The sequence below is a fragment of the Notolepis coatsorum genome (assembly GCF_963971535.1).
Source record: "Notolepis coatsorum genome assembly, chromosome: 1".
NCBI classification, from domain to species: Eukaryota; Metazoa; Chordata; class Actinopteri; order Aulopiformes; family Paralepididae; genus Notolepis; species Notolepis coatsorum.
The window spans coordinates 234,767,886-234,795,746 of NC_140165.1; the positions used below are offsets into that span (position 1 = coordinate 234,767,886).

At 45.3% G+C, this 27,861-nt stretch overlaps 1 protein-coding gene across 1 annotated transcript in view; it reads right to left on the bottom strand.

Annotated features, from left to right (window-relative positions):
• mark4b (MAP/microtubule affinity-regulating kinase 4b) overlaps nucleotides 1–22,996 on the bottom strand; it is a 99,584-nt gene extending 76,588 nt beyond the window's left edge. The window contains 1 exon segment of the mRNA XM_084309226.1: nucleotides 22,014–22,996. Coding sequence (XP_084165352.1) covers nucleotides 22,014–22,061 — 48 coding nt within the window. The 5' untranslated portion in view covers nucleotides 22,062–22,996.
• Nucleotides 22,997–27,861: the final 4,865 nt, after the last annotated feature.

Genomic DNA, 27,861 nt, shown 5'->3' on the forward strand with positions numbered 1-27,861 from the left:
GCACGCACAACAATTTCTGTTTCACCCTCCGTCTCTCTCTCTCCTCCCCTCCCCTCCCCCTACTCCCTTTCAAGGCAAGCAGGGCAGTCCATCGATTCACCCCCCTGTCTGATTGCCATGCAGTTCTATTCAGAGGGGCCGGGGTGTGTGTGTGTGTGTGTGTGTGTGTGTGTGTGGTATGGTGGGGGCAGGGGAGGTGTGACAGGGTGTATATAACGGGCAGATTAGGTCAGGGTGGGGTGGGGTGGGGGGAGTCCTTGATATAATAATACATGCGAGAATGAAAGACGCTTGGGATAGAGGACAGACAGAGGGGCAGGGGGTTACTGTGTGATGTGTTCATTCAACAAACAAGCTGCACCTTGTCCTTGTCCTGTTCTCCATGACAATCCCCTTAACTGTGAGACTCCTTCTGCTCCACTCTCCAAAACATCCATTGTTCCAGAGCCGGCTGCTACTGGTGTCGCTACCAGGGCTGGTAGTGTAAGTGTACTGTTGTCTATAACAGCTCATAGGAATAATACTGCATCTACCAGGGCTGGTAGTGTACTGTTGTCTATAACAGCTCATATGAATAGTACTGCATCTACCAGGGCTGGTAGTGTACTGTTGTCTATAACAGCTCATAGGAATAGTACTGCATCTACCAGGGCTGGTAGTGTACTGTTGTCTATAACAGCTCATAGGAATAGTACTGCATCTACCAGGGCTGGTAGTGTACTGTTGTCTATAACAGCTCATAGGAATAACACTGCATCTACCAGGGCTGGTAGTGTACTGTTGTCTATAACAGCTCATAGGAATAGTACTGCATCTACCAGGGCTGGTAGTGTACTGTTGTCTATAACAGCTCATATGAATAGTACTGCACCTAACAGGTTGTATGTTGTTGTTGTTGTTGTTGTGTATAATAATTCACGCCTTGCAGGATTTCAGAATCTTCTGTTTTAGCAAGACTTCTCTTTTGGGTAAGAAATAGCAGACTCTTCAGACATATGTATAAAAATAACAATCTGAGCCCGTCAGTGGCAGAAACCAGCACTTTTAGTGGACGTACTTTGATTGCCCCCAAGGACTACATTGCAGCCCATTTCATGGCTGCTGGCTCGAGCGATCTCTCACAATACTGGACCATTAGTCATGAATCATGATGGGAAAATAGGGCCCAGGTTTAACAAGGACATATAATGTCATAGATGCTTAGCATTCTCGCATAGATTGTACACAACATAGAAGTTACACAATATGCCCTAGAGGAGCGAGAGGCTGAGCCCTTTCTCTTTCCTCCAAATCACCAAATAGCCAATAGTAAAACACGGCTCAGAAAGTCAGTAACTTAAATACTTAGCCAACGTAGCTACAGTATAAACATGGTTCAAAATGTCAGTAACTTAAATACTTAGTTAACGTAGCTACAGTATAAACACGGTTCAAAATGTCAGTAACTTAAATACTTAGCTAACGTAGACTAGCTACAGTATAAACACGGTTCAAAATGTCAGTAACTTAAATACTTAGCTAACGTAGACTAGCTACAGTATAAACACGGTTCAAAATGTCAGTAACTTAAATACTTAGCTAACGTAGACTAGCTACAGTATAAACACGGTTCAAAATGTCAGTAACTTAAATACTTAGCTAACGTAGCTACACTATAAACACGGCTCAGAATGTCAGTAACTTAAATACTTAGCTAACGTAGCTACACTAAAAACACAGCTCAGAATGTCAGTAACTTAACTTAAACTGATATTTAAAAAACAAAAGAGGCAGTGCATTGGAGCCAGATTAAGTGTCTTAAAAGTAAAAACCCTTAAACACAGGCATTGATTGAACCAGAATACTGATTAGCGCTGAACAATTTGGAAAAACTGTCAAATTGTGATTATCCCGACTGATATTGCAATCGCGATATGATTCACTTTGCGATTTGTAGGCCAGGACATCTCAGCAGCACCACAATACTTTTGACACATTTCACCTTGCGCCTCCTGCAATTTGGATATTGCACTAGGCCAACGGCAACAGTTCAGCCCCAATACTGCCTTTTTGTCTTTCATCTTAAACCAATTCTCACCACTAGTTGGTGAAAGTGGCGCTATATAGAATAGAATAGAATAGAAATACTTTTATTATCCCATGGGAAATTTGACACTGCAAATCGCTCAACATTTAAACATTTAGACAGAACAGGTCACGAATTAGAATAATAAAACAAATCAAATCAAGTTGCCTAGGACAGTGGTTCTCAAACGTTTTACACCAAGTACCACCTGAGAATGTAGCTGGCTCTCCAAGTACCACCATATGACCGACGTTAAAATACAGTCTATTCAGCTATGCACAGTTCACGCAGGAGGCAAATGTATTCCTAATACCATTATTTATTGTTAACTTTTGTCAGAAACAGCCACAATGTACAAAGGGATAGCACTAGAACTAGCCAACGCTTCTACACAACTCATACAATGCAAGGGGCATTGAGAACATAATAACTAACATTCTCACATAGCAAGTGAGAAAATTAAGAACAACCGTATTGTACTTAATTCTCTCTCTCTCTCTCACACACAACAAGCAATTGTCTGTCATTCTCACACACACACACACACAATTATTTTGTTACAAAAACTTAATTTCCTGCATTCTGGTGCAGGAATTTTTACCCTTTAAATGCCAGTGTTTGTGATGGGCATCACAAATTATTGTTAAAGAAAACACAAAAAGTAAAATATTTTCAATATATCAAATGCAAAGTAAATTTTTCTGGGGGGGGTTATTACAGGCTAGGCATGTGTCAATGATTAGCAGCAACACAGATTTTGATGGATTTTTTGTAATGTCAGATTTAACACTAACTCTTTTCAGAAAAGTGGGAGTATTTCATTTTTTATCTGACATTACAAAAAAATCTAAAAATAAATGGTTATGATCAGGGCTGAAGTTGAATTAAAGATTTATGACTGTTTAGACTGCATTACTCTCTGTCACAGTGATCTCCTGGTTGTTCCCCACTTAGGTTATCTAACTATCGCGCCGCCGCAACCAGAAACACTGGCCTGGCCTGCTTCTAAGTTCAGTGGCCTGACTGCAAATTTTTTTTTTTTTTTTTTGCTTTTTTGTAAATGTTTTCAAGTACCACCAGCAGTACCACCAAGTACCACTAGTGGTACGCGTACCACAGTTTGAGAACCACTGGCCTAGGATAAGAGTATAGTAAAATAGAATAAAAAAGGAATAAAATACAGTAAATAAATACAGTAAAAATATACTGAGGTCTCCAGTAGGTGTAGTATTGCACAGTGCTGTTTCGAACTAAGTCCAGGAAGATGGTAACTGCCACTCTGTGCTCAGTGATGCAGTGAGGCACAGTGATGCATTGTATAGTCTGATGGCTGTTGGAATGAAGTCTGTCTGACACACAGCTCCGTAGGCGCACGTACTGTGGTCTGCCCGTCAGATAGTCCACAACCCAGTGCTGCATTTGGGTAGTGTGAGCCTAGCACTGAACATGCTCCTCCTGTCAAGTCTGTGTATAGTGGGTGGGAGGGGTTTTCCCTGATGGCCTGGAGCTTAGCAAGGCTCCTCCTCTCCGCCACCCTCGCTAGGGAGTCCAGCTCCACCCCAACCACGCTAATGGCCTTCCTGACCAGCTTATCCAGCCTGGTTGTGTCCCCTGCTCTCAGTCCGCTGCCCCAGCAGGTCACAGCGTACAAGAAGGCGCCCGCCACCACCGACTCATAGAACATCCTCAACATCCTTGTACAGACATTGAAAGATCTCAGCCTTCTGAGGAAGTAGAGTCGGCTCTGGCCCTTCTTGTACAGTGCCTCTGCGTGTTTTGACCCGTTCAGTTTGTTGTCGATGTGCACACCGAGATATATTTGTACACCGTCCTCAACCATGTCCTCATCAACTCCCCTGATACAAACGGGGATCACAGGTGCACTCCTCCTCCTCCCCAGCTCCACAACCAGTTCCTTGGTCTTCGCCACATTTAGCTGCAGGTGGTTTTTATCGCACCATGTGACGAAGTCCACTACCAGTTCCCGGTATTCCCTCTCGTCACCGTCCTTTATACATCCCACTATCGCAGAGTCATCAGAAAACTTGAAGGTGGCAGGACTCTGACCAATAGTGGAAGTCGTTGGTGTAGTGAAGAGGAAGGGAGAGAGGACTGTCCCCTGCGGGGCCCCGGTGTTGCTGACCAGTCTGTCTGACTGTGGTCTGCCCGTCAGATAGTCCACAACCCAGGACACCAGGGGGGCCTCTACCTGCATCGCCTCCAACTTCTCACCCAGCAGCCCAGGCCTTATGGTATCAAAAGCACTGGAGAAGTCAAAGAACATGACTCTCACAGTGCTCCCCGGCTTGTCTAGGTGAGTGTAGTCTCGGTTCAGCAGGTAGATGACAGCATCCTCTACCCCCAGTCGGGGCTGGTAGGCGAACTGGAGTGGGTCTAGGTGGGGTTTGGTCACCGGGCGGAGTTGCTCCAGGACTAACCTCTCCATGGTCTTCATTATGTGAGAGGTTAGAGCCACCGGCCTGTAGTCCTTGGACGTGCTGGGACGCGGGCACTTAGGGACAGGGACCGTCACCACACAGGAGGTTTTCCACAGTGTCGGGACTCTCTGCAGCCTCAGGCTCATATTGAATATGAGCTGGAGCACATCACACAGCTGAGAGGCACAGTAGTAGGAAAGAGGTCCCATGAAAAGTGTGCGTCACGTGTTCGTCCAGCGTGTGCACGAGGACGTACGTGCACGCCACAAGCACTGCTGCACTGGAGGCGTGTAAATAATGCACTTGTGGGCGGCTACGTGGCGTAGTGGGCAAGGCTCTCGCCACGAATGCTGGAGACGCTGGGCTCGCCTGTTCGAGCCCAGCGCTCCACATTGCTTTCAGTTTAGCTGGTCGTTCATACTAATACACATTGGCCGTATTAGGGGGTGGGAAACTGATGGGTGGGGATCGGGCGTTGTGGACAGCGACTCCTACAGGTCGGTTGGTGCGCCTGCGCAGTAGAATCAGGAAGTGTCGGGGGCAGCGTGAGCCTCCCACGCGTTACTCCTCGCCACTGAGAGATCGAGCTGCGCAGGTGAAAAGATGCAACTGCTGTTACCTCAAGTACCGGAGGGGACTTGTGCTATGTATGACTTAGTCTACATTGCAGCCGGCTTGTGGGAGGCAAGAAACAGCGTTCGTGACAGGGGAGGGTTGAATTGGATGATATACGAAAATTGGGATGGGAGAAAATATAGAAAAATGGGAGAAAAAGTGGATAAAAAAAAAGTAAATAATGCACTTGTGCTTCAATTTGATACAATATTCCTTGTAATATAACAAGCTAACTGCCCGTCAATCAAAGGAGGTTGGACTCATTACAACTTCGCCAAAAAAAGTAACACGGATGGGATGTAAACACTGCAAGAGCAAAGAAAGCGGCGAAAATGTAGTTTGCAAAGGTTATAACATGAGGTAGGAAATGTATTCAGACCAACAACAACAGAAAACGTGTCTATTTGGGGGACCGTAGGGGTCGGGACGGGGGTGGATGGGGGCTCGGGATATTTCACTATTCCTTATTTTATATTATTTATACTGCTTTACTGATTAATTGTACTTGATTTAATTTAATTATCATTTCTTTTTATTATTATTGTTGAAGTACTGTCCTGTGATGTCTTGTGTATTATTATTATTATTACTGTATTGTGTCGTCTCTTGTTACTTATAATATGGGAGAAAAAGGAGGGGGGGGGGGGGAAATTATCACAAAAAAGAAAACGTGTCTATTTGGCTGGAAATGTAAACAAAAGCGAGCTGTATGATTGTATCCATTGGAAACCTTTCATTAAGTAACAAATTCTTGTTTTCACTTTGGATTGAAACCCTTCTTGCATGACATACACTGAAAGAGCTCAAATGACATGTCGCTCCATGACAGCTCAGATCACAGTATTAATGGGGGCTGCATAACTCTAGATTCTCTTTTATCTAGACAGTTGAAAAGAGTCCATAATAAGTTGAAATGTTGTGTGAAAGTGTGGGTTAGCGTGCATGCAGAAATGTCTTGACATTCCAACAGACATTGTGCAGTATAGCTATAATCTTCCATCTCGGTCCGTCTGTACGGGCGTGGGCTGGAATAGAAACGAAACCCTCTCCGTGAATATGGGCATTCATGAGTCTTCTGATCTGATTTCATTTGACCTCAAAATTGATTTATTTGATTGAAAAGGACGGAAACCTCTTTATCTTTTAGTATGTGAAACAGATGACTTTGTGTTGGCTTCAAGTCCTTGTCCGATTCTGGATGTCTGTTCCGTATTCTCCTGCTTTTCCAACATAGTCTGATAAACGCTACGTGGAAAACTAGATAATGTTACATCAAAGCCAGACGAGCAAAAAACATATTTCAAAACAACAACCCCGCCCTGTAAAGGAGGTATCCTGCTGTAGCCAGGATGTACTGTATGTGTGTGTGTGTGTGTGTGTGTTGGCAGGGAGTATTGTGTAAAGACAGGATGTATGACACTGGCCCCCCACAGATAGATGGTGTAACCTTGAGCCATCCTCGACCTCTCTTAACACACACACACACACACACACACACACACACACACACACACACACACACACACGCCTACTTTCCTCTTCCTCTATCTAGCTGTGCTGACTCTTGGCCCAATCATAAGAGCATATATATACATAATAAACACACTCATAACACTCATCATAGATGTGAGGAACTTAATGTCGCTGGAGTGGCTACATGCAACAAACAAGACGCTTTCAAATTGACAATAAACATCCTAAGACTGCATTTGATGTCCTGTCACCGACCGATATCAGAAAACACTGCAACGGGAAACACATTTGGGTCCAAGCTGCTTCCTTCAAGATTCAAGAGTTTTATTTGTCACATACATCAAATTGTCCTAGCAGCACAACTCCACGGACACAGACTATATACCATGGATCTTGCACTAAAAGCCCATCGCCACTTGATCCCATCTCAGTCGCCCAATCAGTGAGAGTCAGATGAACAGGAAGTTGCATGGACTTTGCCCGTGTCATTTCCTGTCCTGGAGGGTAGAGATGACATGTCAGAGACACGTCACATGTTCTCCTACAAAGCACCACAGGCGTTTCCTGGTAGGCCGAGACCAGGAAGCGCACACTGACAGAAAAGACAACATGTGAGCGAACGTGGCGTCTTCGCCACCTGGCTTAGTGGCTTCGGGACAGACTAGGGTCAAAACATGAAATGTTGCCATTGAAAGCAAGGTCGCTATTCTGCGTCATTCGCCACGCGAAAGGTCACAGGGTAGGATTAACAACAGGCATACAGTATGCAGGGTTATTTTAACACGGCTTTCTGACATTCCAACAAAACCATCATCACAAGTCTAACAACTGCGTTCCCATGAGACTGTCAGCTGAACAATAAAGGAACAGAGCGGCTGACAGAAGTGCTCCAGCGAGTAGATGATTACATTCCTGACCAATAACCATTAGTGCCTCTCTGACTGCGTCAGATATGAGTTTAGGAACGAGCCTCCTCTGTTATGTTAATAATCCCTGCGGTTTCAGCCGCACCACTGTTGATGGAAGCATCGATGCAGTACGCACGTTTATTGTGCACTCGTTTGTTTTTTCCACCCAGGGATTATGCAACATGGTGCAATTAGCATGGGCTTTCATTCAGGGTGGCGGGATGCTCACCATCTCTGCCAACATGCCCTTTAAGCAAGGCACTAGTCTAAACCCCATTACTGCACTAAGGGACATATGTTATTTATTTATTGTAACACACCTCACAAAATAAATCGCATGATCCTGTATTGTATTTTATTTTTTTATTTTAAGATTTATCTTTAGCATTTTTTACAGCTTTATTGATCAGACATGACCGACAGAGGATAGGGAGAACGGGAGAAGATGTGGGAGAGGACATGCGGCAAATCCGTCCGGGAGCGGAGACGAACCCGGGTCGGCCTTGTAGGTCTGCTATGCAGTATGCGGTGCGCCACTCGGGCTGTATTGCCTGTATTGTGTTTTTAAATGTTTAAATATCAACATTATCCGGGCGGCTATGTGGCGTAGTGGGCAAGGCGCTCGCCACGAAATGCTGGAGACGCTGGGCTTGCCTGTTCGAGCCCAGCGCTCCACATTTGCTTTCAGTTTAGCTGGTCGTCCGTACTAATACACATTGGCCGTATTAGGGGGTGGGAAACTGATGGGTGGGGATCGGGCGTTGTGGACAGCGACTCCTACAGGTCGGTTGGTGCGCCTGCGCAGTAGAATCAGGAAGTGTCGGGGGCAGCGTGAGCCTCCCACGTGTTACTCCTCGCCACTGAGAGATCGAGCTGCGCAGGTGAAAAGATGCGACTGCTGTTACCTCAAGTACCGGAGGGGACTTGTGCTATGTATGACTTAGTCCACATTGCAGCCGGCTTGTGGGAGGCAAGAAACAGCGTTCGTGACAGGGGAGGGTTGAATTGGATGATACGAAATTGGGATGGGAGAAAATATAGAAAATGGGAGAAAAAGTGGATAAAAAAAAAATATCAACATTATCCCGGAGTCAGCATTGCCTTGGCTTGGGCTGATCGCTATACTAACTCGTTTGGCTGGATTAGGGGGAGGGAAGTCATGGGTGGGAATCTGGCGTTGTGGACAGCGACGCCTACAGGTCAGGTCTGGGCGCTTTCTCAGCGGAGAAACGACTGGCACAACGACTAAATTGGGACGGGGAGAAAACAGAGAAAAATCTGAGAGAGAGATACAAAAAAGAAAAGAAAAAATATATCAACAGTATCTGGCCATCCTCTGTAAATATTATCAGACTCCTTTGACCTTGTCTGGTCTTTCCAAAGACCCAAGTAATATATAAGGCTCCCTCTTACACTCTTTGGTACAGATTGATCTAGCGTGAATCGGTACTCGGTAGTACCGATGTAAATCAGTCGGTAGCCAACCCAACCCTGTGTGTGTGTGTGTGTGTGTGTGTGTGTGCGTGCGTGCGTGTATGTGTGTGCATGAGTGTGTGTGGTATTATCAGAAAGGCAATTACACAATTACATTGTGTAAAAGTGAAATAATGTTCCCCTACAGCGCTCTAACCAACATAGGGATGGCGGAGCGAAGAGGAATACAGGACCAGAACTCTGGGTGGAGTCGGTCTACACGAAGAGGAATACAGGAACAGAACTCTGGGTGGAGTCGGTCTACAAGAAGAGGAATACAGGAACAGAACTCTGGGTGGAGTCGGTCTACATGAAGAGGAATACAGGAGCAGAACTCTGGGTGGAGTCGGTCTACATGAAGAGGAATACAGGAACAGAACTCTGGGTGGAGTCGGTCTACATGAAGAGGAATACAGGAACAGAACTCTGGGTGGAGTCGGTCTACAAGAAGCCCACATCAGGGGTCCAGGGCGCAGCGGCCCTCCCCTGGCTTCCTTATCTAACTCCAGCATGCAAAGTGCAACTGGATCCTCTCCGCAGAGAGCTCAGAGACACACAGGGATGCTTTCACGGAGCCACAATGCTCGGCACATCATTCGGCCCAGTGTTCTGGTCGTCACGAGCGGCCAGGCCAAGAGTCTGATTCATTCCGTGCGGCTCAGCAACAGTGGTTTTCCAATGCTGAGTCACTCCTCGTTTCAAACCGCCTTTGCTTTCTGTAAAACAAACACACGTTCTTCTCAACCTTCTAATTCTCCTCCTAAAGTCTAAAGAATAATATCCCACATTATGTTTACAACAACAACCCCCGCTTTTCTCTCTCTCTCTCCATTTTCCACCTCTCTCGTCCGTCTGTCTGTCTGTCTCCCCCTCGTCTCCCACTCTCACACGCACCGTGACTAGACAGACAGCGTTTGCATAACCTGCTATAACAATTCTTCCTCATTCCATTCTCCTCCTGTTCTCACTCTCCCTCTCTCTGCTGGTCCCACTCACCACCCCCACCCCCACACACACGCTGTGCTTTCTCCGTCACATCTCTCTCTATTCAGCGGTGTGACATGCCATCCATCCATCCATCCTCCCAGGCCCCAGCTGCTGTTCAGCGCCAAGACCGAAGGGACACAGTGTGCCTCCGGATCAGGAAGGAAACACAGTCGGCTCATCTCACACGGAGTGCAGATATGATGCACGGTGATGGCCAGGCCGTCTAGAGTCAGGGCGGGGGCGAGAGGAGGTGGCCTTGGCACTGCTGACGTTAAATATGTCACACAGCCACCCAGACTTCAGGGACAATGTGGGAATAATGCTGCCACCTCCTGACATTGTTGAAATGTAACAAACTGGGCGGAGTGGGTGGATGAAAGCATCCAGGGCGGTTGGTCCCCAAACATAGTTGAAGGAACGCACCAACATTATGGGGAAATGTATGCTCAAGCAAATCCACTGACTTCCTTTCCATGCTTCTTCTGACGTCTCCTTCACTGCCTTTCGCAAACTCCGCCCACGAATCCCCAACTCTCTCAATAATGATACAGTCGATCATGCTATAAACTCTCCGCATGCTACTTCTACCGGACAAACCATAGCTTTCCATCCTCGCTGTTCAGTTTCTGCTGCCAAATCTGCATATCTACGTTTTTTCCTTTCATACGCCTCCTCTATTGAACCCTCCCAAGGCACCGTCAATTCTATCAAATAAAACTATCCACTGACTCGCAGACCATAACACTAGGCCTCAGGTTAGCGCTAACTATTTCTCTGGGAACAAGTCTTCCTCCCAAATGTACCTGCATTTGCTCCTTTTAGGTGGCCTGACTCATGCCTGCATGAAAACCTTCCTCCTCTACATTTATCTCCCTCATGGACTAATTTAATGGCTGCTGGTTACATTCCAAAATCGTCTGTACTCTTCTGCTTTCAATTCCTGCAGTTTCAAAACCTGGTTATGTCACCACGTACAATATACCGACCTTGAGAAAGACTAGTCAACCCGCCTGACAGAATATGCCTCAAAGTTGCCGTCTTTGAACACAGTGGACACGACGGGTCCCCATCTAGTACCCACTGTTTCAAGTTCTGTGGTGATGATGGCAGCACATCACAAGTAGCCCCCATCAGAAATTGTATATGATTTTCCTCCGTACTCCACAGGTCCTTCCAGCTAATCTTCCTCTTCTCTACACTTTCCCAGTTCATCCACTGTCCCTACCTGGGCCATAGCCTCTGTACACCGTCCGCACTACTTCCTCTTGTTGATGTACATGTTCCACTACCAGCTTCCTCCTTTCTGTGGGACCACCTTTGCTCCATACTGGTCTCCCTGAGCCCTAAGCCCTCCCGGCCTTGTTGCACCTTACCTATAATATCTGTATAGAGCTGCCATTGCTTCCTGTATTGGGTTCCATGTCCTCCCTCTAGTTGGGACAGTAAGATAACATATTCCTTTATCACTAGTAGTTACTAACTACTGTATTCTTGCTCAACAACTCTGCTCTCACCTTCGCACACTTAAACTCCTCTGTTAGACTAATAACTGGTAGATAATAAATACGATCATGTATTTGCATATCTCTTCACATTCACAACCCCCCCCAAATAATCACGTCACAATCCTCTGGGGGGTCCCACTGATCTGGAGGGAAAGAGGCATAAGCTGTCCTGTAATATATCATTAAATGAAAGTAATGGACAGTCTGGCTTTCTAGACATGGATTAGGACTAGTCTCCATGAAGAAACGGTTGAAGACCTTCCACAACATATTTTTTAAAGTCGTTTAAATGTGTCCTGGGAACAAGACTTCGGGGCATTGAGGTGGTGATTGTGAAAAGAGACAAACATGGATCATAGGCCTTATTCATTTCACTCATTTTAAGTCTTTTAGCTAAAAGCCAATATAAAAATACACCCCTAAAGGGCAATTCAGAATACTTTGAAATCAGACATTTTATGGATGTTCAGTATTTCAAAGACATGCTGGTTCTATCTTTACACTGAAAAGACTCTTTAGAGTCTGAACTGTCAGCTGATTAACAACAGACTCTAATGTGACACTTCCTTTGGCCGTCACACAAATACATACTGTAGATCAGAAAACATGCTCTGTAAACCTCACAAATTAGAGTCAACAACACTTTAGATCACACAAACACACTTACACTTTATATTTATTGATAAAGGATTTGCACTACAACTCGTACACCTACTGTGAATTGTACCTAAATTGCACCTCGTCCCATTTCTCCATTTCTGCCTTGCACTATATAGTATTGTATATTAGTACACTGCACAGTATTGTATATTGTATGGTAACTACGTCTATTCTGCATCGAACATTGTACATATGTCTAAACTGAACACTGTGACCTAATTTTTTTTACTTCTAATTTTACTATGTTATTTTATTTAATACTTATCTTGTCTTGCACAGTCTCTGGAGCGCAACAGTAAGAAGCATTTTGTATAAAAGTATTCTGTACTTCTGTATGACAACTATTAAAGAAACTTGAAGAAACTTGAACTTGAAACAAATAGTAAATGGTGCATTTATATAGCTCTTATCCAAAGTGCTTTACAATTTGTTCCTCACATTTGACCCATTCACTCACACACCGACGGCGGAGGAAACCATGCCAACCTGCTCATCAGGAGCAGTTAGCTTAAATGTCTTGCTCAAGGACACTTCCCCGACATGCTTCCCGGGGAGGAGCGGGAATCGAACCGGGAACCTCCGGATTACCAGACGACTGCTCTACCTCCTGAGCCACTGTCGCAATAACAACAAGAACAACTCAATATGAGGCCACCACCATGTAGCCTGTACACAGGAGAGGAATCCCCACCTTTACACATCAATACATGGATGGGATCTTGAATTACTTACAGTACTACGCACACAGACACACGTACAAAGTGGGCAAAGGAGGCATTGCACCTGGCATGGCAAACGCACAACCGAGGCCTGAGGAGACAAGTTAAGCCGCCACCTGAGAGAGGAACCCCGTTGCGTAATGGCACGCACAAAACAGTGGATCTGTGTGAGTCTTGTGCGTGTTCCAGTGCAGGAGAACATAAGTGGTGTGTGAAGTTGAACAGTTATTCTCACGCACACAGAGCCTCTCTGGAACCCTGACCCCCCCCCCCCCCCCCGCCCCACCCTGACCCCCCTGTTCAGCGCCAGCCTCTGACTAACCCGGTAAATGGAATTATGTTATATCTCCTGGCAGCAAAACGGCTTTCTGTGACAAAGCCATGAAAGATATGTTAATGAAGACGCAATAGCTTTCATGTGTAGAATGTTCCTTTCTGAAGGAAGGTGAATAGTTTGATCAACAAGTGACTGGTGTAGAAATTAAAGCATAAGCTATTCCTGTATTGATCCCCTTGGGGAAATGCAGGCGTCATAGCAGCATGGGGGGGGGGGTACAGGTATGGGCATGGTAATAGTAGAAGATATAAATATAGGCAATAGAATGATAGTAAAGATAAAAATAAGCAGTGTAAACAATTATAAACTCATCACATTTAGCCTGCCGCCAGCTGTTGGTGGTAGAATGACGAGCGCTGGACACGTCGTCTAGTAAAATCATATTTCAAGAGACTTTTCAGCTGAGCTAGTCGGCTAAACCACACAGACAGCACACTGGACATGTGTACATTTACGCACAGAGGTCAACTAACATCAACTAAGCCTCATTTTATACAAATCATACAACGTTCAGTTGAAACTCATCGACCCATTCAATAAACAGCCTGCAGCCGTTTATAGCCGCCTCTGACTAGTGACCTGTAGCTGTTTATAGCCTCTATATGGCTGGTTTCTGGATGAACCGAGTGCCACCACCACCAGGGTATCGGAGATGAATGCCAGGCTAGGACTGGGTGACAACACAAGGTCTTGAATGCATCACTGGTCTGGGCAACACAGTGGTCCTGTTCTTTTGTCTGTTCTGTCCTGCTGTGGCACAGGACACGTGCATGCACACACACACGCACACCCCATGACTAACCCTCAGCAAAAGCATCTCTCCATTCCCCCTTGCACAGAAACAAAACACAACCGTGCACGCACACGCACAACCGCACTTTATTTACCGTGCGATCTCTCCTGGTTACCTGCGCAACACACTGGGGGGAGAAAACTGACAGGGGAATAGAACTGCAGTCTGTTGTGTAAATATCTGCGGGCCTTATGCTGCAATTGCTGTAGGTTTGGCTGGTCCTCTCTGTATTCACACACTGGTTTATGATGATGTTGATCGGTAGAGTCCATTCCCAGCCAGTCCACGCTATTCCTCATACTAGCACCAGCTAGTTAGCCACAAGCTAATGCAAATCAACGGGTCAAGCTCCAGTGTCTGTACAAGCCGACTGAATTGTAACTGAAATCTACTTTGTCTGCACTGTGGAGTATATTTCAGTTACCTACTTGGGAACATTCACCTGCTCTGAACTCAAAGAAAGCTCAACTTTTTCATTCACTGACTCACACTGAAGGTTTCTACCTTTATCCTCATCCATTTTCATCTTAAAATGGCACAATGTAATTTTGAAGTACACCAACAGACACTTTTAATGACTGGGACCGACTTCCACATGTGTGAATGCCGATGTGTTGACATGAACTCATATTTACAATTCGAATTCAAGAGCATGAACTTGATTCACGAGTGCACACACACACACACACACGTCTGCAAACTTGAGAAGTAATTAAACTATTTACCGCACCCGTGTGTGAAACGCAAGGGGATATTATCGTCAGTCTGTATATTATGTGTCCGTCTTTAACTGGGATAACTCCCACATTTCCTGTCTGGTTTGGCTCTGACTTGGTGGACAGGTTTGACAGTCAGCCAACGACCCGCACTACTAGATTTTTTTCCAAAGATCTTTTCTTTCCAAAGATCAAACGCTGCAGAGAGGTAAACGTTTCAGCCCATTAGTGTATATAGCATAGCATAGCACTATCACTAACACAGGGTATGACTGGACACAACTGCTTTCACATCTTTGTTTATGCCTCAAGAGTGACAAGTCCTTTTAGTAGTTTTAATTAGGTGTAAGCAGCTCAGTCTGGTCTGTCATCCATCTTGTTTAAAGGGGAATGCCACCCATTTTAACACTCTCCGAACCCTCCATAACGTGGATGTAAAATCTGGAGCTACTCTGTAGACCAGCGGTTCTCAAACGACGGGTCGTGACCCAAAGTGGGGTCGTGGGTAGGTGACAGTGCATTGGCACATTGGCAAGTAAAAAATAAACTAAAAATAAATAAGAAAAAGCTTTTTTTAGTTTTTGTTCTGGCAACATATTAATAAATACGCCTCGTTTTATGAATGTGGATTGATATAGTGCTGTAATTACATTTTCTAATAAATATGCATGATCAAGTTCAACTATGTGTGCTTTTATTTTGATATTCCTTAATACCACACTGAAGTGTGGGGGGTCACCAAAGAAATATCCTAAATAAAATGGGGTCGTGGTATAAAAAAGTTTGAGAACCCCTGCCGTAGACAATGAACTGGGCTCTGATTTTGAGGCCTTAACATGTTTGTGTGAGCTCTTACATCTTACATAGAAGGTTCAGGTTCAGACTTTCTACCAATTTTAGAATATAAACCTCATTTAGGTGAAAGCTCACACAAAAACTTTATAGCCTCATAAAGTCAGAGCCCCGTTCACTGCTATGGTTACATAATTGAAGGGTTCTCTCTCCCGATTTCTAGCTTTAGGAGAGAGTGGTGCGTGTTCATAAATACTGACTGGACTGTACTGGGGCACACAGGAAGAACATAATGTGAATTGTTAAAATGGGTGGCATTCCCCTTTAAGCCTATATCAACAACGCCTGCTCTATGAGAGACTGCAGATACGAGGGATAAATAGACATGGTCAAGTAAGAACGCATTTTTGGAATGGAACTCAGCCTTCTGGCTTAACCGTCATTGTATTGGGCTCTCAAGGACATGCAGGAGCCAGCCGTGTTTTGGGGGGAGAGAAGTGGATGGGAGAGTAAAGTAGTGGAGAGGATGAGAGGAGAAAGGAAAGGAGTGGAGAGGATGAGAGAGGAAAGGAGAGGAGTGGAGAGGAAAGGAGTGGAGAGGATGAGAGGAGAGGAGATGATGAGAGAGGAGAGGAGATGATGAGAGAGGAGAGAGGAGAGGAGAGGAACGGGGTGTGAATATGCAAATTCCAGAACATGGTATGAATAATGCCGGCCGTTGTTATTGAATTATTATTCAACATGGGGGGATAATGATCTGGAAAAGATAACAAAGCCACAGGAGAATAAACAACATGACCAGTTGTGTAATGGCCTTGATTTATGTAGGTCTCTACTCTGCATGGGGTTTTGAAACAGAATGAAGCAACATTACATTTATATTCTGTGTTACATGCAAAATAAATGCACGCACACCCACAGGCATCATATGTAGTCTTATACTCCCCACCACCACCACACAGCCTGACAATATCTTCACTCTGAGGCAAGTAGAAGTTCCCTCTTATCTTCATGTGACTAGTGATCCAACGCGTTTAGTGCTCTTACTGCTGAGCGGACTGGTTTCTCTTGTCCAACACATTTCATTGTACCGTTACCAAATACAACAGTGATCTATACTGTGGCTTCTACCAAAAGCTGGCGTGATGGCGGAAGAAGCCTAAGTACCGTTGTTGTACCGTTACCCTGTTAACAAAACTCAGAAATAAAGAAACTTGAACCCATCTTAAACCCTGTCCTCTTTTCTTGATCCTCCAATACCAACTGTTGCTTCCCTTGGAAAATAGGTAAATTTGATCTTTCTTATACATCAGACCCGACACATCCGGCCACTTAGGCTTCTTCCGCCATCACGCCAGCTTTTGGTAGAAGCCACAGTATAGATCACTGTTGTATTTGGACTGTATAAAAACTGTCTGCAAGTCGCTTACATTGTTTGAAACGTTTGTTAGTGCATGAAGTTATGTCAAGCAATTAATTTCAAACACTTCCTTATCCTTCCTCCCTGCAGGATATTTCCCCATTTCCCTCTCTGGACATTTAATATCACACGCTTATGAATCTCTGGCTGACCTAAAACTAAGAGGTTATGACTATTTCTGGGACTTGATAGTCGTTGTGAACAAACGCCGACTAACCCCGTTTTACTCCCCGAGTTGCTTTCCTTTTTTTTTTTTTTACCTACTTTTTCTCCTCCTTTTTCTGTGATTTTTCTCCCATCCCAATTTTTCCTCTTGTGCCAATTCTCCCTCCCCTCCCCTGATCGTTGCTCGCATGTGCCCCCCACTGGCCGGTCGTAGGGAGGATAGAAGCCCATCACATGTCCCCTCCGATACATGTGGAGGCAGCCAGTCACTTCTTTTCACCTGCCAGCGCGGACTCTCATTGGCGAGGTGTAACATGTGGGAGGCTCACACTGCCCCCACCATTTCCTGTATTTGCTGTGCAGGCGCCCTGACCGACCTGTAGGAGTCGCTGTTTACAACTACCAGATTACCACCCATCGACTCCCCTCCCGCTGACTCTGCCAATTGAGTCAGTATGACGGCCGGCCCAAGCCGGAGGCAACGCTGACAGCCGGATTCGATACCGGTGTCTCTTGCGTTGGTGACGAGCGCAATGTCCGCTGTGCCACCCAGCCGCCCCCCCCCCCCCCGAGTTGCTTTCCCAATAAGAGGTGCAGGCTGATCACAGATCAGTGCGGATGACGTGTAAAGAAGAATCCCGTTTTGTTCTCGTCTTTTTCACATGACCTTCAGATGGTTCTTTTTCACATGATCTTCAGATGGTATTTTGGCCTCAAGTTTAGTTGAAGAACAAAGTGAAACTGGAATGCAGCGTTTGGTTTGGAAAATGTAGCCACCACAGATGCTAAATTAATGGGGGTCATAGGGTCAACCACAACATTTAAAATGCCTTTTCAACATTATCCCTCTCAGGCATGCCTTTCCAACAGTATCCCTCTCATGTCTTTCCAACATTATCCTTCTCAGGCATGCCTTTCCAACATTATCCCTGTAAGGCATGCCTTTCAGATTTTCTTCCAGCCTTTCTCTACTAGTGTCGTTTTTTAATAATTGGAATCTATTGATACCAGGTAATCAACTGAAGAGGATCAATTTGATCCTTTTTTCTTAGGCTAGCTGCTCAGTTAATTACAGAGCAAATAACACATATTGAAACTTTCTTTGTCAACAGGCATCATTTAGGCTAGTTCTTAGTAGCCGGAAAACAGCTCATTTCTATTACATAAAGGTGGAGATAGAAGTGACCCAAATAATTATCTACCAATCTCCAAACTATCCTGTTTAGAAAGAATCCTGGAATCATTGGTAAATAACCAACTCAAAGCATTTCTATCGAATCACGTTGTATTAAGCCCACTCCAATCTGGTTTTAGAGCTAAACATAGCATGATCTTAGCCACTACTTTAGTTATGAATGATAGAATCCACCCAAGACTAAATAAAACATTGTGCTGCCATATTTGTAGATATGTCAAAAGGTATTTTTTGATACAGTTGACCATTCCCTTCAATTACATAGATTACATCGCGTTTTGATGCAAATTGTCAGAGTTCTAACCCGTTACAAAATTCTGTGTCCCGTCTTATTTAACATTTATATTAATAGTGTCTCATCTTTTGAGCGGCTGTCAAGTTCATCTTTATATGGATGCGAGAACCTGCAACTCTCATTTAATGCCCTGCAAGATGTGCTTAAGCTTGTACTTAATGCAAACAAAACAAAATCCATGATGTTCTATAGAGTTAGATATTGTTTAACTTGCATATATCGACTGTGAATGAGTCCGACATCGAGAGTTACAGAATACAAATATCTTGCCAGTAAACTGTGGCAGAAAATTGCCTTCTTCTTGTACAGGTACAGAACCAGCTTCCCAATGTAAGTAAGTAAGTAAGTAAGTATTTATAAAGCACCTTTCATACATGTCATGTAGCTCAAAGTGCTGTACACAATTATAGGCATATATAACGATAAAAGCAATAAAGTCACAGTGATCAGTTAAGATCAATGTTTAAAAAAAATAATAATAATAATAATAATAATAGTAACGTAAAAATGAAAATAACGTAAAAACAGTCATTTGCTTACCAGTTTGGGAGAACAGGTCCGCACAAACATTTCCGCTCAGTGGCAACCGGAAGTGCACTAAACCAATGCACTTGTATGGTAGGTAGCAATGTTTAGCTCTTATAACGCTAGTGTAGTTACGTTTTTATCAGTAGTCATAGTTGGGTCCATAGTGCTTTACCAAGTCCCATGGACCCATCAGTGGCCGTGTATTGTGGTAGAAAGAAAGAAAAAGAAAAACGTATAATGAGTAGCAGGAAGAGCGTTGTTGAACCAGTTTTTCTATCTGTCTTGGATTATGGAGATGTGATTTATAGACATGCTACTGCTTCCATTTTTAGGACCTTGGATTCTGTATATTACTCAGCCCTCACATTTACCACCGCCGGTGATCATTATAGTACTCACCATTGTATCCTGTACAATAAGATTAGGTGGTCCTCTCTGGCAGAGATCTTTATATAAAGTCATTGTTGGAGATCATCCCCCTTATATCACTTCAGTATTGGATTGGACCTCTGGACCTTATCATACAATGATATAGTGAACATGGAATGACATATTTGACTATTTCCATTGACCAATCAAACGGTCTGCAGTATCAAATTGCAGCACAGCTAGTACCTTTGGTACCTACCAGTACCTGACCCAGAGCAGTAGCTAAAATCAGCACGGGTCACGGGTACCGCACCTCGGCACAGGTCAGTTGGCAGTGAAGAAAGCAAAACAAAGCGGGGGCACGGATTCCGGCACGGCAAGGTAGTGGAAATTAGATGCCATTTTTTGCTGTGTTGCATTCCTTTAACCTCCATTACTTTCTAACCCAAATCCCTTTCTCTCCGCTATAAGTATTTCTACCACTGTATAGGCAGACCTTCCTGGCTTCTACAGCTTGGTTCTACCGTACATGCAAGCAGACCTTCCTGGCTTCTACAGCTTGGTTCTACCATACATTCAAGCAGATCTTCCTGGCTTCTACAGCTTGGTTCTACCGTACATTCAAGCAGACGTCCTGGCTTCTACAGCTTGGTTCTACCGTACATTCTCTCCCCTGGTTCCTCTCCATACATTCACCCTCTGGCCTTTCCTGCAGAGAGGGCACCTGAGGAACACTATACAATCTAGCATCATTTAATTACACGCATGTCAATGAGGCCTCCTGGGAGGCCTGGGCCAGCAATGTGCTAGACCAACTCTGGGGTGGAAAGTGTATGTGTGTGTGCACGCACTGAAGTGGACAGGGGACCCCCACTGTTGCTATGGTGAGGTTGCTAACAAGAGTGGCTTGTGACAGAGAGCAGAGCTGAGCAATCATTTTGCTGCCTGGTCTAAAGCCTGTTCCCCCCCCCCCCCCCCCTCTTTCTTCTCTTTCGTTTTATAATGAAAAACACTGCTATTGGCTACCTTGTGTTTCTCTTACAATGCACCACAATGAAAGACCACCTATATGACCCCCCTCCTTAAAACCAGATTTACATCAGTGAGACTAACCCAGATCAAGAACATCCAAACATAGAATAGAATGCCATCTTGGATGTGGTTGAATAACAGTCAACAAACGCCGCCGTCTGTAGTGTGGTAGTGAGAGGGTTAACCTTCTGTAGTGTGGCAGTGAAAGGGTTAACCTACCGTATTGCCGCAGTGAAAGGGTTAACCCTTTGGTAGTGTGGTAGTGAAAGGGTTAAGTGACTGCTGTGTAGGTGTGGCCTGAAACAAACTGACCAATACATTGCATCGGATTCCAATCATATGACCAAAATGCCTTCTGGATGTTGACACCTCTATAACACTTCAGCTCTGGATTTAGGACAATGTCTCAGGCAGTAAACAAAGAACACAAAGCCTATAAAGAGTTCACACTGTTGTGTTCTCGTAAAGTGCTGGCTGGTGGTAAAGAGGTACAGGTACCTGGCAAGGTGAACTAAAAACATCAAAACGTTAACCAACGCATCCATTTTCAGACTTGAGATTAACCCTTTCAGATGCAACTTATTGGGAATGTTCTCTTGAAATTCTATTTGGAATTTGTGAACTGCATATAGCTTTCAATGATCATCATTAGAATGTCCAGTTCTCAAATGTCACCTGTGAGATTGATTGTACACCTCACTGGGTTTAGTATAAATATTTGACTGGTAGCCGCAGAATCCGGACATACTGTTTCCGGGCCTTAGACAGACGAGGCAAAATGCCTTACTAAAACACTAGTCTTTTTGTGCCAAGATTTAATTATCTAGAGATAATTAAGAGCCCTGATTTCCTCCCCTAAGACACATAAACATCCTCAGGACAAACTGGCTACTCTGACACAGCAGATCTGCTACATTATGCCTCTGATGGAGGTGACACTAAAGAGAGGGATGGGTGGAGCCATGGAGGAGAGAGGATAGATGGATGGGATGGAGGGATGCAGGGAGGATGATCAAAGGGACGAGGAGAGGCGGAGGAACCGGTGGATGAATGAAGGTGACAAGCGGTTGAGAAAGCAGAAAAGAGGGATAGAGGAGAGGGATGGAATAAAAGAGGGGAGGGGTCAATTCTATATGGAGAGAGAGAGGGGTGGGTGGTGTTACATCAGATGCATTAATTATTGATCCCAGGGCAGTTCTAGTGTCTGTTAGACAGACATGCGCACTGGAGACACCGGCGAGAGGTGGTTTTTAGGCAACTCACCGGTGAACAATATAGCTGCTGTGTGGTGGGCCCTCTGCTGCCTTTCTTTGCAATGTAACCCACCCCCCTGAGCATCAGCCAGGCATAGGGTTCCAACTCTAAAGTCTACAGGCCCTTTCGCAAACCGTTCCAATAAAATGAACTGGGAAGATTAAAAGGCCCCTGTGTTGTGCCGATTACAGGCGCTCCTGGCTGCGGCGGGTTTAAAGGGATAATACAAAGAAATACTCCTGTATCTGCCCGGTTTTATGCTTATTATACTTACATGGTCCGTATTCCGCTCGTTCCCGGGCAGTGCTGAGCGTGAAGACATTGTCCCTGAGTGAACCTCACTGTCCAGCAGCTACAGTAGAATATGATTCGGCTTGTCTTTCTATTTGCGGAATTAAATTCTACCGCAGATATAGAACAGTCAGTCAGCAGCGGCAGCAGTAGTCAGTCGGTGCTCCAAGGCAATCGATGCCAGTTTTCGAAAGCCGGTAAGACCGGGTTGTAACGGAGCTATTAGGATAATTACTTATCATACAATCCTCGTTTTCATGGTCCGTAAAGAAGGCACTGATCACCCAGAAGTGATGCAGTAAAATAAACGCTGGTTTACATCCACTCCGTGTCTGTCTGGTGCAAGAGAGGCATCATCCATGCCACCAGCCTCATCTTGGAATAAAAGAAGGCAGAGCCCTCGTCTAGGTTTCCTCAGAAGCTATGTAGCTGATGTTGTTGAATAGATCCTCCAGAAAACAAGCTCCCCGTCCCGTGGTGGTGGTCGTGGGTGTATCTCTCTTCAGCAGGTCGAAGATGGGCAGCTACATCGTCGTTGATCGGTAGGAGAACCGATTAAAACAATCGATTAAAAAAAACACACACACAATCAGCTCTTAGTTGAGAAAATAATTAAAATCAACCCCTCGGACAGACTGTCAGTGGAACGGGGCCAGAACTAGTGGAAACCAACAATTCATGACAGTCAGTGTGGGAGAAATGTAGGCCTTGTTGAGAAATCAATGGGAAAAGGGGGAAATTGCGGATAAAGAAACGGCGGATGTGGAGTTAGTGTTACCCTCCTCTCTCATTCTCTCGATCCCCATCGCCCCGCCGCGTTCATTGGCGTGTTGTTAAAAATAGTTGCAACAAAGTAACCATCGGATGCGCGGCGGCGGCGAAAGATAAACAAATGTTTTCCCCTGGCTGGTCTCGGATCTGTCTCGGATATGAGGCTACATTGCGACCAGTTGGGCGAACTGGCGATCAAAAGCGGCATACCCCCAAAACTGTCGTCTATGACAAGAGCAAGAGGGAAGGACGTCAATAGGAATAATAGGCAGGGCTGCTGCTGCTGCGTCGGTAGCGCTCTCTCTCTCTCTCTCTCTCCCCCCCTCACACACACACACACCCTTCCCCCCATGTTCTTAAAGGCACAATCACCCTATTCATTCAGAGCGCCAGCAGGCCGACGCCCGACAGTATACTGTGTAATTAATATTGCCAGAAGCCTGTGGAGGAAGCAAGCAGACTTGTTGTAAAGTAGACCTCCTACTACCAGGTCTAGCCGCAGCTCAGCTGTGCAGGATTATATTAATGAAAATGTCACCTAAATCATTCACACCTTACCTTACATGAGTAAAGACAGCGATTATGAAGGATGGATGACAACATACACTGTATCGTGATGTTTGCCCCAAAGTAGTTACTATATTGTGCAAAGAAAATATTATTACATAGGCCTATACTTACCGGTATAAACATCTCAAAGTTTACTTTGATATGCAATCGATTTCTTCCTCTTGGGGTCATGAACGTGCACAGCAAATTTGATGGCAGTCCGGCCATTACTTTTTGATACATGTAATTATCATTTTGGCCTGATGGTGGCGCAATAGGAGCGGCCATCAAAGTCAATAGGTCTCTTCCTCTTGGGGTCATGAATATGCACAGAAAATTTCGTGGCAGGTCAGGCATAACCCTTTGAAACAAATTTTTTTTAATTCATGGGACTTATTCAATGACTTACAGACAGGACTAATTACATAACCTCCGCTGGGAATCACAATAATATTTCAGTGTATTGTAAAACAATGTTAACCCTTTTCCCGCCAATCACGTCGTACGACGGGTTTCAAGTTCATGCGAATTCTGCCAATAACGGCGTACAACGTTTCAAGTTCATATTTCATATTTTCGTCATGGTATTCATATTTCACTCACGGAGCCTTGTCATATGCTGCGGGAGCCATCACAACTCTGCAACGCTTCAATACTGCCACCTGGTGGCTGATCTGCGAGTTGCAACCGGAAGTGGATCTCTTGTGATCCCGGTGCGTCTGCCTATTCCATCCGGCCACTCGTTTATCGTCGCGGGACTCAATACACACACCGTGGATATGGATCCGTTGCCATAACTCAATAATCCACATGATTTGGGCGTATATTAGTATTATACAAACCGGAACTGGATCGCATCGATCCACATCACATAACTGGGATCTGTTTGCTCCACTCTTATCGCCCAACGGTACGAGGAGACTGACGTGAGTTTCAGCGTTTTTGCTCTGATCTATATATCACCCATACTACATAAATCATTTAACGTCGGTCACGGAATTATAAACGACCCCCCCCCCTCCGTTCACCCGCGGATGATCAGTCATAACGTTTAGGACCATGTACAGTTGACATATTTAATATAACGTTGATCGGTATCAAACGGCATTTGATAATCTAATATATGCATTTATGTCTCACGTTCTAGGAAATACTGCAGAAAACGATAAAAACATATTTATACTCTAGACGGTATTTTCGTATGAATGTGTGAATGAAAAAGTAAAACGTTCCTACATCCTGAACGATAGGTAATCGATGTTGAATGGGCCATAGTAATGTCAATTTAGAAATACAATTTAAAAAGTTATAGCCCTATATAAATCCAAGTCATTATTATTATTATTATTATTATTAACATCTCCATAGACTTACAGTACTGGCATAGAATAGGATGATCAAAGTGGTGGCAGAGAATGGGTTAATTGCAATTGCAATCTTATTTTACCATTATAATATTGTATGGACATTCTACACGATAACAACTACTGTCATATAACTTTCACCTCCAGTAAAATGTGACACACAAGCTATCTGTCACCTTAATGGTTAATCCATTAGCCTGTTTCATTATACATAATCGGCCCAATCATCACCACAGATAGACAGAGCCTTGATGCCTCCGACCTCACGCTGTGACCAATGATGAACATCTGGTCCAGCTGCACTACAGCCACGGCTGGAGGAAAACAACCAGAGGAGAAAAGTCACCAAAACATTGAAACTAAATGTTCAGCGAAGGACAGAGTGTTCACTGGTCTTCCCCCTACCGTGAGAACTAATCCTGAGAGCACAGTGTCCTCTCTAGCTTATTCTGGACTGCCAATGTGATCCTACCTGAAGCACTTCCATGCAACATTCTACCTTTTCAGTGTCATAACGAATAAGAAATACTGATCCAAGATGTTGAGATCAGAGGTTCTGTGTAGGACTGTCTAACTGTACATGGGGGACCCTGGTGGAAACAAGACGAAAGTCTTTCTCTGGTCTGCATCCCCTTAACAATTGTGTGTATTGAGCTGTACTGTATTGTACCCATTCTGCAATCTGTTAATAAAGTTTTCAATCAATCAATCAATTCAATCAACATATGGCTGTTTACACTAGTAACTGTTTACCTGCATATATATGTTTCTCTTTTTATTTGCCGTGCTGTCGTTGAGATGTTTTGTTGTTTGTTTGTCTTTGTTGCTTGTTGGTGAAGCTGCAAATATGAATTGCCCCACGCGGGATCAATAAAGTTGCATATTATATCTGTTCCCACTAGAGGGCGCTCTAGGCGGAGCCACCCAGGTACACCACCTTGTGGCGAGTATAAAAGCAAATGTATCCTCCCACTTCGTTCTCTTCCCCTATGTCTCTCAGTGAGAGAAGACCTGTATGTTACTGCTGCTCTTTCCATGTAAATAAAAGAAACCACGCCAGTTCAGGCTCAAGATAGAAACCATGCCTCTTGACCACATTATTGTCACCCTATAGCCGAATTCTGTTAACAGGTTATGGGCCCAGATAACGCCGGGGCGAAAATAGTGGAGGTACTGTAGCAAGCTTAGCTGAAGTATAGGCTAGGATAGTGCCGGGAGCACCGCGTGGCTAGACGCTAGGCCAACAAGAGCAAAAGCTAAGCATACCATTAACGAAGAGGATGGAAAACAAGAGAAGAGACAAATGGCCGACATTCAATGGAAAAGCAGAGAACTATGAGCTCTGGGAAGAGCGCATGCTGTGCTGCATGCACGGGGCGGGGCTGAAGGAGACGATCCTGGGGGCCCCCACGGGAGAACTGACGGCGGAAGAGCAAGCCCTGGACGACCAGCGGAACACAAGCGCGTACTGTGAGTTAGCGCCGATGCTCGACGACACCAGCCTGGGGCTGATATTCCGCGACACTAAAGACAGAGGCCGAGAAAGCCTGGCGGTATTGAGAGAGCATTACATCGGGCGAGGAAGACCCAGAGTCGTGGCCCTCTACATAGCACTAACGGGCCTGAGGAAGGGGACCACCGAGACCGTGACCGAATACGTCAACAGAGCGGAGCGGATTGAGGAGTGCCGGAGAAGCACCAAGCGATGGGCTAATGATGGCGATGATAATGAGAGGACTACCGGAGCTGTACAAACCGTTCACACTCCTGGTAACACACGGTTCAACGGACATGACGTTGGGACAGTTCAAGGCTAAGTTAAGGAACTTCGAGGCCTCAGAAGACACCCACCCAGCCGCCGCGGAGGAGGGGGAGAGGGTGCTAAAGGCCCGAGCGACGCCAAGGGAGAGAACCAGGACCACGACGGAACTGCCGTGTTGGCGATGCGGAGATAAAGGCCATCGGAGAAGCGAATGCACAAAGACTGTCTGGTGTAGCTTCTGCAAATCCACAGGGCACACAGACAGAGCGTGCATGAAGAAACACAACCAGAGCAAGCGATACGCGCATGGACAAGATGGCGGCTACGGACGAGACGACGGCCATGAACGAGACGGAGGCCATGGACCAAATGGCGGCTACAGACGAGACGAAGGCCACGGATAAAATGGCAGCTACGGACGAGACTGAGGCCACGGACAAAATGGCGACTACGGACAAGATAACGACTGTGGACGGGGTGACGACAGCGGACACGATGACGGCGACGATCGACGTGAGATGAATCGAGACGACGCCCGGAGAATAACGGGACAAGAAGACTGCGCTTTTGGAGCGCGGACAGCGGGCATCGCCGGACCGGCCCAGCTGCAGCGGGCCCAGAGAAGGGGACTGATCGTGGACACGGGTGCGTCGTCCCATGTCATCAACGACAGGAGTCGGTTCAAGAACTTTGACGACACTTTCCACCCGGAGAGGCACTGCATGGAGCTGGCGGACGGTAGACGCATCTACGGATTGGCACAAAAGAGGGGAGACGCACAGGTATGCCTCACGGACAGCAAGGGGCGCCGGCGTATGGTGACGCTAAAGAACGCTCTATACGTACCATCGTTCCCACAAGGACTATTCTCTGTAATAGCTGCTACTGCAAGCGGCGCCAAGGTATACTTCGATAAAGGTAAAAATGTTCTTGTAGAACCTGACGGTACCCGGTTTGACATAAAGATGTACCAGAGAATATTTTATCTGAAAACGGAGTGTAATGACAACGACCAGTGTAATGATAATGATGATGTGTGTAGCGGGACGGCCCGCCACGATATTCAGACATGGCACGAGATTATGGGTCATTGTAATTATGAGGATTTACTGAAACTGCAAGTAGTGTCAGAGGGCATGCACATTGAAGGGGAGAAGCGTAGACCTGACAAAAATTGTGCAATGTGCAAAACGGGGAAGTTTACCCAACCGAGATACAGAAATCCCACAGACAAAGTAAGGGTACCACTTGCACTAGTTGACATGGACCTAGCAGGCCCAGTAAGCAACGAGTCCATACGAGGTTTTAGATATGTACAGTATTTTACAGACGTGTGTACAGGGGCAGTGTTTGTTTACTTTATCAAAGCAAAGAGTGACACACTC